This window comes from Emydura macquarii, unplaced genomic scaffold (assembly GCF_026122565.2).
Source record: "Emydura macquarii macquarii isolate MOO-44397 ecotype Brisbane River unplaced genomic scaffold, CSIRO-AGI_Emac_v2 contig_1424, whole genome shotgun sequence".
NCBI lineage: Eukaryota > Metazoa > Chordata > Testudines > Chelidae > Emydura > Emydura macquarii.
In genome coordinates this window covers 2,157,864-2,175,536 of record NW_027131561.1, presented here as the reverse complement: position 1 = coordinate 2,175,536, position 17,673 = coordinate 2,157,864, and the positions used below count along the sequence as shown (strand labels likewise).

Below are 17,673 nucleotides of genomic sequence, written 5' to 3'. Positions count from 1 at the left end.
TATATTGCACATGTCCATTCCACAATCTGTCCTCCTTCCCCTTGGTACTGGAGTCTTTCCAGTAGGAAGGAACTAAGGGGATTGGAGTCAGTGCAGCCACTTATACCTGCATGTGGTGGCACGAGGCATCAGAGGATGCTAATGCTTCCCTGACAGGTATTGCTTAGGGAAAAATCTCCAACTATGCACAAGGCACACACAAACCGACAGTGGAATGGACATGTGCAACACATCTGAAAGAACAATAGTTACAGAAAGGTAGGTAATCATGTTTTAGTTCAAGCACTTCAGGGTATGTCTAACACATACGCTTATTGTGCAGTAAGCCAGGGTGTGAATCAACAACCCTCCAGCTAGCTGTGCATTAAGTGTCTGAATGGACCCTGCCAAGGTGCACTGAAAGTTCCCTAGTTTGCATTGACTTACTGCTGATTCAAACCGGAGTACATCAAATCTCAGTACCTCAAATTACAAAGCAAATTGCAGTATGTCTCAGGACACAAATCTCAGTACATTAGCCAATTTCAATTCTTGACCAGCTGGGGAGGTGAGTTCCTGAGCTGAAGGCTCCTCTCTAAGCACATGTTATCAGCCCTCTATTTAAAGCTGATAGCTCTAGCACCCAATAGGTCTTAACCACAGGGCTTCTTAGATCAAAACCAGCATTTTTTGAATTGCACCTCAAAACTAACTTAAAGGTGGTGCAGACTCCAAAGCACAGGAATAAAATATGTAACCCATAGTTCCTCGGGACTCTTCTGTATTTCCTATAATGGAATTAGCAGCTGTTGTACTGTCTAGAGCAAAAATGTTCAAAGATCTTATTAGTTTGCCCTACCTAAGAGCCTGACAGCCACATTTTGCACTAGCTGAAGTTTCCAACTGATCTCCAAGGTAGTTTTTTTCGAGCAGATCATGTTTGCACTAGTCTAGTCTTGATGTAACACTGGCATGGATCATGCAGGATCTGCATGTGAGAGTAATGGGCACCATCTCTTGATCAGCAAAGAAAAATATATTCTGATTACAGCTGCTCTAATGAGACCTTGAGATTGTGAACCAGTTTGATAAAAGGCAGGTTAATTTCCTCAAATGAGAGCAAACTTATTAGTTTTGCCAGTTCCTTAAAGTAATTCCCACTTCCAACCAGCATCATTTTCCTCTTATCTAGCCTGAACCCAAGCCAGCTGGTTTTCATCCAAATCCCCAGCTCTGCCAGACATTGAGAAATCAGAGAAGTTTAAGATCCTCTGAGGGGGAGGCATACAGCAGACTACCATCAGTTTATTAATGGCACAGTAGACCATAGTTCTTGAAAATCTCCCCTAATAGCTGTGCATACATGTTGAACAGGTGGGGTGACAAGATCAAACTCCAAAACTGAGGACCTTGGAGGAGGAAGAATGTTGCCCTACAGTAACTTTTGTGATCATGAAAGACAGGAGCCATTTTAAGGCAATTCTTCCCAGCCCAGCCAAGGTCCCAAATTCAGATTAGTAGCATTCCATGATCAACAGTGTCAAGGTAGAGCTAATATTATAATAGGACCTCCATAACCATGAGATCATTGGGCAAGAGATCAATGCTGTTTCCAGTCCCAAGCAGGAATAATGGGGAGCCAAAATTGGAACATATCATTTGCTGCTGAAGGTAGACCAAACCAATTTCTCAGTTATTTTCCTCAGAAAGGAAGATTTTGAAGGGGCAGGTGAATGAAGGAGACAGGAGGAAAGTAGAGGTGGACACTGTAAGATACAGTAGAATGACAGAGTGTAGAGGGCCACTCTGGGAGCAAAGAGAACAATTTGGAGACAGGGAACCTGAGCAGCATGGAGGTAAAGTCAGGAGGGCAGAATGCTGAGAGGAAGGACAATGTGGGGGTAAGAGTCCGATGGGGCAGAAGGGGGATTGGGAAAATGAGGAGGACACAAGAGAAGGATAGAGATGGAAACTGGAAAAGGAATGAATGACATCTCCACAACTGTAAGGGATTATGATTGGCTAAATGATGTCCTTCATTAAGGGAGAAGGGAGGTCCATGTTGATGTGTATGTCTTTTGAAGCTGAGCTTCAACTTGAAATGATTGCCTACAAATTGGGGGCCCTAACTCAGAAATTATCAGAAGACAACTCATAACAATACTATTAGTGTATTTTTAAAATCTTATGATTTTTAAGGTGATCTGAATTGGGGGTGAAGGGTGAACTGACTTACAGTTCTTTGAATTCTTAGAGTTGGCAACACTCGATTAGTACTTAAACATTCTGGTGTGATATTTTTACTTGTTCTAAATTAAAAGCTACTAGTTTTGAGATGTCATTCAATATATTGGTCTTCTCCAAATTTACTCAATGTAAGTGGATCATCTTCCCAATTAATTTAGTCTGGCCACTAAATTGGTTTGTGTCTTAGCATTCTTTACTTCTAAAGTGTGGTGATGGTGACTAACTGGAGCAAAACAGAGTCTCTGTCTCCTTAGGTACGATAATACAATAATGCTTTCATTAAAGATTCAGGGAGTACACTTTTTTTCCCAATGCCTTGTTAAAATGTCAGTGAAAATGCTAAGACTACAGAAAGTGTTCTACAAAATACAGCTGAGCATTTCCTTCTAACAGGAAGTCTAATAGAGACAGGACATTTCCAAAAAGTCTGACAGAAAATGCATTTATAGGAATTTCTGCTTGTCCTTTTGCTTTTAAAGCTGGAATTGCTTCCTCTGCATCCCTGTTTTTGTTGTGTGGTGTGTGCCAAATTCCGTTCTGATATATATGGGTTCAAAGCCAATAACTTTAGTGGAGTTGCACTCACTTTCACCAGGGATGAATTTGTCTCAAAGACTTAGTAGACTTAGACGCACAGCAGTGGCGTTTTAGGTTTCGTAAAAACAACTGGACTGAACCAACAGCTCTAATAGACAAATTAACTGATTCAGTTAATCTCAAATGGCTTGTAGCTCCAAAGCTTAATGATGACACTTTAAATGACAATGTTGTTAATCAATTCACTGCTGATCATTTTAGCCAAAACATCTTAGGGACTTTTGAAAATGTTATGCTAAGGCCTGGTCTACACCATTTTTCCATCAGTATGACTATGTTGGTTAGGTGGGTGATATCCTCCCACCCCTCCGAGGTTAAAACCCCTAGTGCAGAGGCAGTTATATTGGTATAAAGGTGCCTTATACTAGTATAGCTTATTCCTCTTTCCATACAGAAATAGCTATACCATTATGCTATTATAACTGTGTCCACAGCGGGAGGGTCAGACTGCTTCATCTATACCGGCATGGTTAAGGCAGTACAACTTTTGTGTATAGACGAGGCTGAAGTGGTTTTCCCAAGGTCACACAGGGAATACGTGACAGAGCTGGGAACAGAATTCACATTCCCTGGAAGCCTAGTATAGTGCCCTAACCACTGCACTGTGCTGCTAGTATATTATTGTCTGTGAGTTATTACTGTGAGGGGACTGTTACCTTAATGAGATTGCTATATAGTCGAAGATTGTCCAAGACACTAAGAGCATTGGGATGATAGCTCTTTTTAGAAGTTTAGTATAAAGTGAAAGAAATGTAACAAATAAATAATAATAAATAACCTATTGTTGTTGCAGAATTCATACCCCAGGCTTTTGGAATGCCCTTGTCCCAAGTGATTGCTAATGATCGGGCCTACAAACTCAAGCAGGATTCTCAGCGAGAAGAGCAGAAGGATGTGTCAGACTTTGTAGCCTCTCTTTTACCGTTTGGAACTAAAAGACAGAACAAAGAACTCTCAAGCAGTAACTCATCTCTTAGCTCGACCTCGGAAACACCAAATGAATCCACTTCCCCTAACACACCAGAGCCAGCGCCACGTGCCAGGAGGAGGGTAAGTCTACCCACAACAGTGTAATGCACACTGGGGAACCTGCTGGGGCCTCAGGCTTTGGTCAGCACAAAAAATTCAACTTGTGGATAACGGTATCTGTTTGACCACTTTTAAATAAAGCTGTCTGTGGTTTAAGCCAGCCCTTGATGGAATGATGGAAATTTTAATCTTAATAATGAGCCTTCTTTCCCAACTGGAAACAAGATGCACAATGTGAGATTCTTACAACACCATAAGGGACATGAGGCTTTCAGTTTTCCTCCACTTTGGTTGGAATTGGCCTGTCCAGTTCTGCAAGGCCTGACCTCATGTATTTTTTCCAACTGGTGCTGGTAGGTGGACTACACATACATGACTGATGTTCATAGGGATTCATATTCTTATAAAATTAGAAATTAATCTGACTATTAACATCCACTAGTAAAAATCACTATGGCCTGATTAGGGTGTCATATACCTCTGAGTAAATCAGAAGTAATTCCATTAAAGTTAGTGAAAATAATTCTAGGATAAACCAGGTGTGAGGTTCAGATTGGGTCCTTGGTGGCAAATCATGCTCCTGCTTGTGGAGGGTTTCCTTGGCAGCAGAACAAGTACGGCTCTGTGGCAGAGGTGGGAGCAGGATTCTAGGGGTAGCACAGGGCTGCAGTCTCCATGCTACGCAGAAGATGACTGCAGAGAAAGATTCCTCCCTCCACTGCTCACATCTGTGTAAAGCCCAGCCCAGCTTTTCAGGCCATGTGTTAGTCAGAGACTTTGAGCATTGGGATCTGACCCAACTACAGCTATGTCAATGGGAGTTAGATCTAGTCCTGAGTGCCTACATTGAAACAGAGTGTTTCTCCTGCATATGAGAGATGGATTTCCGATAAGCCTCTGATTTGTGGGATTTCATCCTTTGAGTTTTATAACTTGGTGCTGTGTTCTGAACTGATGCAATATTGCAATACAGTAGATAATGTCTTTAAAAAAATCTATTGCTGCTGTGACAAACTGTTGCAAATGCTACTTAGATTGGCTTTTTTATGTGGAAAAATGAGGAGAAAAATGTAAACCCTGCTAACTAATCTAAGTGTTGGGGATACCAGAGGAGCTAAGGAAAATAAAACATTCCTGAGGAATCCTCAGGTGCCTTCGCTCTTCTCTACTTGCCCCACATCAAATCTTCTTAGGGGAAATACTGTGTGGGACTCTGTAAAATACAGGGTTAACAAAATAAAATTGGATTTTATACAGTGTTTGATACAGTGTATTCCAAAGTACAACAAGCCATAAATTAGATTCAAATAGCCATCCCTTACTCCTTTTCCAAAAGTGCGGTGAGATCTTTCATTTCCACTTGGTCAGCCATTCGGGATGAGCAGAAGAAATTTAGCTTTAATCTTTCATCTAAAAGATGCGCTCCTTAGCCAGTGTTAAGTTCCTAGCAGTCTGTTTTTGACACCTTGTTAGCTTGATGGCAGCCAGTACTTCAGCTTGCAGGGTGTTTGTGGCTGAGGTTTCAATACGCAGGCATGGTGATGTAACATCATATGGTTCACCTAAGAGAAAAATAAAAGAGTAGCCTAAGGCAAGCAGTTGAAATAGAAGTAGCCCATATTTTTCTATTTAGAATGTATTTGAATTATTAACTATAACAACATTACATTTCTCTTCTATTTTTAACTTCTACACTTCATTAAGTCAGTCTAGTCCATTCCCCAGTCATTGTTGGAGTATTCCTTACAGGATATTCTACAGTGCCTTTTCCAGTCTACTTTTAAATGTTGCCACTGATGGGGCTTCCAACCTTCTCCTTTGGGAGACTATTCCACATTCAGGTCTTTCACTATCAGGTAGTTTTTCCTAATTTTCAGTCTAAATATCCCCTCTCAGTTTTGTCTCATTACCTCTGCCATAAATAATTCCATTCCTTCTTTCGTGTTAATAGTCTACAGATATCTGCAGTTGGCTACTGTGTCCTCTCTGCTTGGTGAAAATGAAAAAGATATTATCAAGAAATCTATGAAGTATTGGGGGAGGTTTTTTTTGTTAAATTGCCGAGATTGTACACTTGTTTACCATATTTTAAATTGTGTTTAAAGACATTACATCATGTTGTTTCATCTTTATTCAACCTCCTTTAAAATGGGACAGATTGATTTATATATTAGATTTTAGCCAAGTCCTGTATAAATTCCCAAATATCTATTTATGTTGCAGCCATATTTCAGATTTAGTTCAGGGTTTTTGCTTTCATGAGATTTGGTAATAGCCTATCGCTCCCCTTCTCTGGTCATCCCCAGAGACACACATTATGTATTACTTCTGGCAGGATGCTCCTTGTGCCTTCATAAAAGTATGGTATCGTTTTCATACTGCACCACCAGCTTCAGATTTGGAAATAAATGCTCAGATGCAGGAGGAAACTTGCAGTTGAGGTGTTCTTATCCTATTACTCCTATCACTTTTTCCCCTGGAAGATATTTTAGCAGCATCACAGATGATAAATAAAGAGAAAGTATTGGAGGCTGTTGCATTCCATAATACAGACTCTAGGTACTATGCATCTTACATTTTATCTGCTGGGCAGTGCACACTGGGAATCCCAAAGTTCTTCTTCGAGTGCTTGCTCAAATCAATTCCACCATAGGTATGTGCATGCCTCCATGCATGGTTACCTGGAACTTTTTTCCCCTTAGCAGATCCTGTAGGGCCAGCTCCGGTGCCCCCTGGAGCCCTGTGCACATGCCGCGGTATATGAGGTGCTGCCGGCCCTATGCCTCCTCAGTTCCATGACGGTTGCTGGAACTAGCCTTGCTCACAGCAAGTACTATTTCCCTTGTTTAAGAGACTTGTTTGGTATTCTAAGTTTAGTTTTATTTAGTTAAGTACTTAAGTGTTGTTAAATATAGTTAGAGATAAAGCATTCCCTGCGGGGACTTTGCACGGCCAGGCCCTGCCCCAGTTGCCAGGCTTCAAGCCGTGTGCCTCCTGCAGGAAAGACTTCCCGCTCAGCGACCCCCACCCCTGCTGCCTTAAGTGCCTGGGGGAAGTCCACAGAAAGGACAAGTGCAAGATCTGCAGGGCTTTCAAACCGAGGACTCAAAAGGACCGAGAAATCTGATTGAAAGCCCTGTTGATGGAGGCAGCTCTCCGCCCGGCGTCTGAGCTGACCCGCTCTGCCTTGGTACCGAGCATGACTTCAGTACAGAGCTCACTGTTGGCGCTGCTCTCCACTCAGCACCGTGCAACATCACCGGCACCAAGGAGAAGAAGCAGCGCGCAGAGCATGGACACTCCCTTGCGCCATCAGTACGGGCAGGGTCGAGTACGGAGATTCACCGGCCCCGGCCCATCGAGGCTTCTCCGATGCCTGCATCTCCAGTCAGGGAGCCTCCCCCGATTCCTGGGAGTGGGAGAGTGCCCCTGCCGAGGCTGTCGATGCCGGAGGCTTTTCAGGTGGCAAGAGCCTTGTTGGCCTTGCCTACGCCACCTCTGCCTCCCCTCTGCCGAGGGAGAAGGGGCCGGTGTCATGGGGGGAACCCGTGTTGGGTCCCCCTGAATGGTGGAGGAGATCCGTGGTACAGAGAGAAGAATCTCCCGCCGAACGGTCTCCGAGGGTAGAGCAGAGCAGCTCCCCTAGTAGTCGCTCCAGGTCGGCGTCGTCGAGCTGATCTGCCCCAGCACAGGACGTGGAGTCTCCCTCTCGACGCCGACGTCACTCCCCGGCACCGGAGGCAGCACATGCCAGGCGGCGCTCGTACAGCTCCCATTCCAGATCCCCGGCACCGATGAGTTCGCCCACACCGAGGCGGCACAGAACCTGGTCATAAGAGGAAAACCCGGCACCGCAATTCGCAGCACGGAACCCGGTCGCCAGAGTCTGGCTCGGTACTGAGGAGTTTGGGACGGCGCCGACCTCGGTCACCGAAGGTGTCTGCAGAACCGCAGGGCAAGAGGCAGCAGAAATCATCGGTACCGAGATGACACTCTGGGACTTCTAGCTCTTCGGAGCGCACCCCCGCTCGCTGGCACCAGATCAAGCGGACGAACACGGCTGGTCCAGGTCTGACTCCGATGATGCTTCGGGGTATCCCAGGGGGGGACAGTCATCGGGTGAGTCAACGCCCCCACAAAGCATCAGAGCCTGTGGTGCAGTTAGCCCTGGGTTGGGCCCAGGGACAATGGCTGCAACAATAGCCTTATTGGACCCCATGGGGTATCCAGGGCATTAAATCATCGGGGGTACAGTTCGTGTCTCCAGCGCAGGAGAAGGCCCATAGACACCACTCCTCAGATGAGGAGTCGGACCCCCTGGAGGAAACCTCAGCAGGTGCAACCCTTCACCAGGAGGGGGCATGCCCGCAGGCTGTACCTCTGCAGTCCTCTTCCTCCTCACCTGACGAGGCAGTCTCCCAGGATCACTCTGTGCCACTGGAGGATTTCAGAGCACGCCAGGAGCTGCTCAAGAGGGTGGCCTCCATCCTGGGACTGGAGGTGGAGGAGCTGAAAGAGGCCGCAGATAGCCTCTTTAATGTGCTGGCGGCGGCTGCCCCAGCGCAAGTGGCCCTCCCAGTCCACGAAGGGGTTCTTAAGATTGTGAAGGCCTTGTGGCAAACCCCTTCCTCGGTCTCCCCTACGTCAAAGATGGCCGAGAAGAAATATTACGTCCCGGCCAACGGGTTTGAGTATTTGTTCACACACCATGCCCCGGGAACCCTGGTAGTAGATGCGGCCAACCAGCAAGACAGGCAAGGTCAGCCAGGGTCGATGCCTAAGAACAAGGACAATAAGAAACTGGACTTGTTTGGGAGAAAGATTTATTCCATGGCAAGCCTTCAGTTTAGGATTGCCAACCATCAGGCCCTCCTGGACAGACATAATTTCAACCTGTGGAACTCCCTCAGGCGATTCGCCGAGGCCCTGCCCCAGGACCAGGCTGCAGACTTTAATACTGTTGTGGAGAAGGAAACGGCGGTAGTTAGAGCAGCGCTGCAGACATCCTGTGACGCTGCTGACTCGGTGGGCAGGGCCATAGCCTCCGCCATCTGTATGCGAAGGTGCTTGTGGCTGCAGTCCTCGGGCCTGTTCCAGGGGTTGCAACAGTCTATCCAGGACCTCCCTTTTGATGGGTCGGCCCTATTCTCCGACCAGACTGATGCGAAGTTGCACAGTCTGAAGGACTCCAGGGCCACACTTTGCTCCCTGGGCCTTTACATGCCCCAGTTTTCCAGGCATTAGCCACGGCCCCAGGTGCAGCAGCAGCCAAGGCCTCCGCCCAGGCCTTTTCAACCCTATAGGCATAGGGATAGAAATAGAGGGTTTAGAAGAAGAACTCAGCCCCCTAGCTCATCCTCAGCTCCCCAGCAAGGGCCCCCCAGGAGGTCGGGCAATCAAAGGAGACACTTTTGATGGTGTGCCTGAGGGTGGTGCCCCGACTGCTCTCCTGGATCCGTCCTGCCCCTTCATAAACAGGTTAAGATCCTTCTATCCCAAATGGGCAAAAATCACTTTGGACCGTTAGGTCCTTGGGATAGTTTCAGGGGGCTATGCCCCACAGTTTACATCTACCCCATCCAACAATCCTCCCCCTCTGTCTCTCTTCAGGGACCCCTCTCACGAGCAACTCCTCTTGCAGGATGTGGACACCCTCCTCAGTCTGGGAGCACTGGAAATGGTCCCTCAAGGCAAAAGGGTGAATGGGTTCTATTTGAGGTTCTTCCTCATCCCCAAGGTGAAGTGGGGTCTGAGACCCATATTAGACCTGCGTCATCTAAACAAATATATCAAATGGCTCAGATTTCGCATGGTCTCCCTAGCTTCCATAATCCCCGTGACCCTTCCGTGCCCAGGGTAGCCACCTAAAAATGCCAAGGTCAGGGCAGGCTGCAAAAGGAGAGCAGATTCTCCCAACTCTGGTGGGTGACACTGAAGTCAGGCTTCCCAACCAGCCACAAACAGTGCTTCTGATTTCCCACACTGGTTATCAAGAAGCCAGTATACAACTACACACAGCCCCCTTTACTGCATTTCAGTCTCTGGCTCCCAATCAGCCACTAGATCCAGTAAAGAGACCAGTTATTTAAACTCTATGCTCCTTACTAAAACGGTTCCCTCTGACCCCAAAGGGTCAGCCACAGTACCAGATCAATATAAGTTTGGATCTTACCCAAAATACCACACTGCCAGCCAATCCTTTAGTAACTAAAATTAAAGGTTTATTATAAAAGAAACAAACAAACCATAAGAGAAATGTTAAAGGATTAAAGTAATCAGATACATACAAATGATTTGAAAGTCCATATACATCAGGTTTCTAGAAGAATTGTGGAGTTTGCAGGCTTGCATAGTCCCCCTGGTGCACATCCAGTACCTGGATGGGTCTCAGTCCTTTGTTTCACAGCTTCAGTTCAGTTATAGATGAGGTGATCCAGAGGTAGGTTGGTAGCTGAAGCTGAATCCCGACTGAAAGACAAAATGGCTTCCCAGGCCTCTGCCTTATGTCTTCTGGCCCCTGCCATGCTGTTTGTGGAATTTTATAGGAATAAAAAATGGAGTTCAGAGTCACATGAGCAAGTCCTGGTGACCCATCAGGTATATCTGTGGCTTTTCCCCCTGGGCCCCTTGCATCTGTGGATGTCTCAATGGGCCATTAAGCAGGCTATTGTTTTGTCGCCACCCTGTCTAGGGTGTGTCTCATACAGCACAATTTGAAATATAGCTATATCAAATATATCCATAACTTCCATTACACATGTAACACATGAACAAAAGTATTATCATCTTACTTAGTATATTATAAACTTTCTAACAGTACCAGACATAGCATATCTTACATGAATTATTATGATTTTGACATACCGATGTCAAACAATATACTAAATGCCCCCTCCTGCCCCTCAATCCAGCCACAATGACAATGTGTGACAATCCCTTCCCTGGATCCAGGAGACTGGTATGCCGCCTTCGATCTCAAGGACGCATACTTTCATGTGTCCATCCTCCCCAGCCACAGGCGCTTCCTTCGCTTCACGGTGGCTGGCTCCCACTATCAGTTAACAGCCCTGCCCTTTGGCCTATCTTTGGCTCCCAGGGTGTTTATGAAGTGCATGGTGGTAATGGCTGCCCACCTGAGACGAAAAGGTATGCACATTTTTCCTTACCTGGACAATTGGCTGATCAGAGGCAGGTCCAGGTCCCAAGTGCAGGAAAGTGTGACCCTCACTTGCTCTCTGTGCCGCGGGTTGCGGCTACTCGTAAACAAACAGAAGTCCACATTGACCCCAGTGCAATGCATAGAATTCATTGGGACTACCCTGGACGCTTCCCAGGCCAGAGCCTTCCTGCCTCACCCATGTTTCAAGGCGATGGTCTCTATCATTTCCCGGCTGCACCGATGCCCCACAACAACAGCCAGGTACTGCCTACAGCTGTTAGGCCACATGGTGGCCTGCAAGTACATAGTGAGACTGGCTTGCCTGAGGCTCAGACCGCTTCAGGCATGGTTGGCCTTGGTATATGTTATGAGCAGATACCCATTGGACCGGGTGGTCACAGTTCCCCCGCCCATCTTAGCCTCCCTAAACTGGTGGCGGACTCCCAGGGCAGTGATGAAAGGCGTTCCATTCAGAGAACTGGTCCTGTCGGTCACCCTAATTTCCAGTGCGTCAGACGTAGGATAGGGAGCCCACATCAATGCCAACCTAGGCACTCAGGGGCTCTGGTCGGGGGAGGAAAGGCTCCTGCATATCAACGTGAAGGAGCTGAGGGCCATTCACCTAGCATGCAAGGTGTTCCTCCGATTCCTGACAGGCAGAGTGGTGCAGGTGCTGACAAACAACACCACAGCCATGTTTTACATAAACAGGCAGGGGGGTGCGCTCCTCAACCCTCTGCGAGGAAGCTATTCATCTGAGGGACCTTGCAATGAGGCACGATTTCCTGACGGCCTCTCACTTCCTGAGAATGAGGAATGACAAGGCAGGTCGCCTCAGCAGGTCGTTTCTACCCTGCCACAACTGGTCGCTACACCCAGAGGTGGCAGCCATGATCTTCCGGAAGTGGGGAATTCCCCAACTGGACCTGTTCGTGTTGGTCTGGAACACGAGGTTCTGCTCGCTCCAGGGTTGGGAGACCGGGTCGATTTCTGACACTTTCCTCATTGACTGGACGGGGACCCTCATGTACGTGTTTCCGCCCATTCCGCTCCTGTTCAAGGTCCTGCTGAAAATAAAGAGGGACAGAGCGGACATACTCATCACTCCAGCCTGGCTGAGATAGCACTGGTTCAGCATGCTGCTGGACCTGTTGATCGCCCCAACCCTGGAGCTCCGGAGGCAGCATGACCTTCTATTCCAGGACCATGGTCGCCTGTTGCACCCAGACCTGGATTCCTTGCACCTCATGGCCTGGAGGCTCTGTGGCTGACGGAGGGAGCAAGAGCCTGCTCGGTGCAGGTCCAACAAGTTCTTCTTCGCAGCAGGAAGCCTTCTACACAGGTCATGTATCGGGTGGAGATGGTTTACCTGTTGGGCGGAGTCCCAGGGTATTCCTCCCAGCCTCTCACCTATACAGGTGATTCTGGAGTATCTGCTTCAGCTAAAGCTCCAGGGTCTGGTGCTGGTCTCGCTGAAGGTTCACCTGGCAGCCATTTCAGCCTTCCATCAGCCGCTAGAGGGGAGATTCCTGTTTTCCCATCCCATATCGGTCATGTTCCTCAAGGGGGAGAGGTTTTATCTGCAGGTCTGACCCGGTGCCTCCCTGGGATCTCAACCTGGTCCTCTCAAGACTCACAGGGGCCCCCCTTTGAACCCATGGCTTCATGCCCTCTGCTCATGCTTTCATGGAAGGTAGCCTTCTTGGTGGCCATTACTTCAGTTAGGAGGGTCTCTGAGATTAGGTCCTTGACCTTGGAGCTGCCTTATACAATATTCTATAAGGATAAGGTGCAGTTTGAGGCCGCATCCAGCCTTCCTGCCCAAGGTGGTTTCCCAATTTCATTGTAATCAAGATATTTTTCTCCCCTTGTTTTTTCCCAAACAGCACAGTTTGGAGGAGGAGAGGAGATGGGATTCGCTGGACCTGAGACCAGCCCTGGTCTTCTACATCGAGAGAGAGGTGAGAGAGGATGCGGGATTTGGCAGAGCGGTGCTGAGGGCAGCTCACCGGTAACTCCGACCCACCTCCAAAGGTATTGCTTGTTAGTCACCTATGGTGGAATGGACATGAGCAAGCACTCGAAGAAGAAAACAAGGTTACTTACCAGTAACTGATGTTCTTCGAGATGTGTTGCTCATGTCCATTCCACAACCCAACCCCCGTCCCCGCTGCCAGAGTTGGCAGATAGAAGGGACTGAGGGGGCTTAGGGCAGGCAGTACCTCATATACCGCGGCATGTGCGCGGGGCTCCAGGGTCACCGGAGCTGGACCTATGGGATCTGCTAAGGGGAAAAGAGTTCCGGGTAACCGTGCACGGAGGCATGCACACACCTATAGTTGAATGGACATGAGCAACACATCTCGAAGAACATCTGTTACTGGTAAGTAACCTTGTTTTTCTTTTCCCATTTTGTATATCAAAGTAAATGGTCAAGTATGTATTGAGGATACAAGCAGCAGTGCAATCCTGTCATTACCTGCTAATGTGCTTCAACACTGACCTGGAGGGACTATCGCCAGGAATGGAAGTTATTAATTTTACATACTCTAGTCAATTCTTGGCCTCTCTGCTCAAGCTCCTGACAAGGGCACCTCTTAGTGCCAGGTGTGGTGATGTTGGGGCGTGCGCTGTGGACATTAATCCATCAGGAGTCTAACTGAAACCACCTTTGTTGCTTTTTATTTGTAGGAACTTTGTGATGGGATCCTACAGATTAGAGTCTGTGGGCCAAAAAGGCTATTGTCATTAGATGGTGCAACTCCATTGCCTTCAGTGGAGCTTTCACCTGCTTATGCTTATGATTCTGGCCCCATATTAATATGTTATCTATGCCAAAATGCACTGAAATAGTGTGAGCACAGTCCTGTCTCTTTTATTACCCAAGTTGTATAATGGGAATAAACTTTCTCCTGAGATGGCAGAATGAAATAGATTACTGGATCTGCAGTAGTAATGGTGATTGTGGGTGGGGGTTTTCAATAGCTTTCAGTTTTAACCTAAATCTGCTCCCATTGCAGTCCATGGGAATTTTACTATGCCCTTCAATAGAAGCAGAGTTCAGCCAAATCTGAACATTTTTGAAAATCTCATCCTACACTGTTGGTGTTTTAGAACAAGCTCTCCATTGTAAGCCCAATTTGGAATCCCCCTGTGTCCAAAATCCTCAAAAAAAAAAGTAATTTCCGTTTGCAGTTTTGTATTTGTGGTTTCTAGCCAGTAAATCTTTATCTTTTTGCTTTGGGAGGAATTGAGGGGAGTCAGACAAATCATTTCTGAGGGAGTGAAACTGAAAATTGAGGTGAAGTTGACTTTATGAAAGTTCTTGTAATTATTTTTGTAAAACCGAATCTCGAAAAAATAATTGGTCTAGCAACTTCAAGGTTGTTTTATTCAAAAAGTCTTCCTTGAGCTGTAGGAACAGGACTATTTCTGATAAGGTCAGATGCTTATTTTAGATGTATTAGTGAAAGATTTTAACATTCAGTCAGGTCCCAGTGGACTTTATAAGTTTGTCCATGGGCTAGAAACATTTATAAAGTTCAGTCATGGGCTGGCAAGGAATTGTAGCAGCAACATTTTAAATTTCTGTCAGCTGAACTGCTCAGGTTCTATGGGCTTACACCTTCCACCAACACAGATTGTGGAATTTGTATACCCTGTCAGCAGAGTATCTTGCATTTAAAAAAGTACAAGGGTTTCCAGCAGAGTATTCAATTTGAATTCTACATTGCCTTGTGTTCCATAGAACATCATGCACTGAGTTCCTTCACACTACATTTGTAGTTACAATAAAATATTTTCTCTGTAATAGACAAAAAATAACAATTTACTGTAGATGTTTTTTTATCAAGGTTTTAAAATAATCTATAAATAAAAAAGGAAATTACCATACCAACCTTAATTTAGAAACAGTTAAGATTGCAAATAAACGTCAATGGAATTAAACCAAAACATTATGATGTTGCACTTTGTTAAAAAACTTGGTTTTTTAAATTTAATTATGATTTACAAGCTTAACTGTAACCCAACAAAGGAATTTAAACAGGATGAGTCTATGGAGTCTATTTAAACAGGATGAGCCTATGTAATAATGTTATAGGGATATTAGAGAGGCAAGGTGGGTGAGGTAGTACTTTTTATTGGATAAAACATCCAATAAAAGATGTTACCTTACCCACCTTGTGTCCCTAATGCTCTAGGCCAACATGGCAAGAGCAACACTGCCTAGGGATTTTTGTGTTTGGGAATAGCTGACCTTCATATTTAGGTGTCAGATTTTAGAAGTGTTTTATCTCTTGTGCCTTTTTCAATGGATGAGAGGTTGTGTCTTCCTCTAGCTCAAAAATGTATGTATTTAATGATTTTATTAAGACGTTAAATGTTTTTTAAAAATATTTCAAATAGAAAAGACAGAATTGCCAAAAAGAAAGAGCTCCATGTATTATGGCTCCATCGCCTGTCCCAGATCCCTTCACAACTCAAAAATAATTGCTGGATCGTGCAGAGTTATCTGAAGTCTTGGAGATGTGTCTATGTATATGAAGTGTGTGTGTGTATAACAGACTTCTCATTTATTTTCACTGGGATAATTACACAAGCTGCAGGAAAAATAGTGATGCGGGCCCAATAAAAAAGCATGTATATATACATACACACCCATGTATATGTTTATATGGATAATGCACGTATACACATTGGGCTTGATTGACTATTGTCCTGCACTTTATGCAATTACACCAGTAAAAATAAATGCAAAGTGGGTGTAAAACATTTGGTACTGTTTTATACCCACTTTGCACTGGTATAGATTATTACACAAAGTGCAGAATCACAGTGAATTGGGCTTTTGGCCTGATTCTCCACTCCAGGACACTGATTTTATGCTGGTATAACTCCATTGGTATAAAAAAGTGTCATGCAGTGGAGAATCAGGAGCACTTTGTATATGTGTTATTTAACATATGACATCAATGGTCAAAAGACTTCTTTAGATACATTCTTGGGGAAAGGGAGCTGTTTAGTTGTTTCCATCCTTTCTGATTGTACATGTGTGTGTACTTTACAGGGCGCAATGTCTGTGGACTCTATTACAGATCTTGATGACAATCAATCACGACTGCTAGAAGCTCTACAGCTCTCTTTGCCAGCTGAAGCTCAAAGCAAGAAAGAAAAGGCAAGGGATAAGAAACTAAGTCTGAACCCTATTTATAGACAGGTTCCCCGGCTTGTAGACAGCTGCTGCCAGCATTTAGAAAAACATGGTAAGTGTATTTCATTTTGCTTTAACTAGAAAGATACTTTTTTTTTATTAGGGTTCATGTATGTAGACAAACATTATATACTCAAAGAAACATGTACACACGTTCTTATAATGTTTAGTTGATACACAGTTTTAACCCATTTATAGCATAATTTAACCCACTTCATGGTAATAACATTACTTACCTAGGCATTTGACCCACTATTATTTTGATCTCAAATTCTTATCACTCAAGAACAACTGGCTTATAAGGTGAGACAAGTTCTTTGATTGCTAGTGTTCACCAGCCTGTGAGTGAATATCTCCTGAATAATCATACAGCAGCAAAAATTATTAATTATTTATATTCTGGTAGCACCTAAAGGCCTCTGCCCGTTGTGCTCACAGTTTAAGTGACCAGACTGACTGACAGCAAAAAAGCAACCTGCCAAAAATACAAATACAATTCTTCCCTTGACATTTCCCCTCTGCAATCTGGACTGGTGTGTAGCTGTGTCACCCCAATTCCTCACTCCTGGGCCCCAATTTACCCTGCTTTGCTGTGTGAACTACCCACTCCTGGATCAGCCCACGCCCAGCCTCCTGCAAGTAGTTGGTTCCTGTTCTAGTGAAGGAGCACTTCTGGACATCCACTCATGGGCTCCCAGCACACACCCCCAATCCCAGATGCAACCCTGGGAAGTGCCATCTTGCAGGGTTCAGTGCTGTACACTGCACCCTGCAAGCTCATTTCCATTTGTCCGTCAGTTTATCAAAGAAATTGATATACACCAGTTCTGTCACTCTAGGTGAGGTCTCTGCACATACTCAATCCACATGCACTGTTTTAGATAAAGCAAACAAATAAGTTTACTGACTACAGCAAGATTTTAACTGAATCTAAGTCACATTAATATAAATCAAAAGATGAATAATGCGTCAGGATGTTAGTCACAATCAACTAAAAGATAACTTGCCTCCTAAATTAATATTTCAGTCTGTGTTCAGCTTACCACGCAGGCTGTATGTGATGCCTCTAACAACCAGGCTCCAACCCCCGCCCCCTGCCCCCGAGGGTGGATTCTCAGTCTTTGGTGGTGTTTAGAAGATTCATTCCAGGGGAGACCCCGAGACAAAGACGTCTCAGCTTTTAACAAGTTTCCCCAACACCCCCTGGGGTCAGGTGATTGGCCCTGTCCAGTAATGGGCATGATTTCTTCCACCTGAGCCAAAGTGCTCACCGGTGCTTAGGCCAGTCCATTGTTCCTGTATGCATGCCTCTGCTGGGCGTGAAAACACAGTTTTGTGTTCATCTGCATCTATTCAAGCCACGAGAGACACACGTTTGGGGATATGACACAGCAGTTTCATATCTGTACATGTGTGTGACATTGCAGGAAACATGCTACCATAACAGTAA

General features: G+C 45.5%; 1 protein-coding gene across 3 annotated transcripts in view; it reads left to right on the top strand.

The window, feature by feature from the left end:
- LOC137156293 (rho GTPase-activating protein 6-like) overlaps positions 1-17,673 on the top strand; it is a 255,156-nt gene that overhangs the window by 198,802 nt on the left and 38,681 nt on the right. For all 3 annotated transcript variants that reach the window (XM_067553019.1, XM_067553020.1, XM_067553021.1), the window contains 2 exons: positions 3,617-3,873; positions 16,080-16,275. In XM_067553019.1, coding sequence (XP_067409120.1) covers positions 3,617-3,873; positions 16,080-16,275 — 453 coding nt within the window. The remainder of the gene's footprint in view (positions 1-3,616; positions 3,874-16,079; positions 16,276-17,673) is intronic.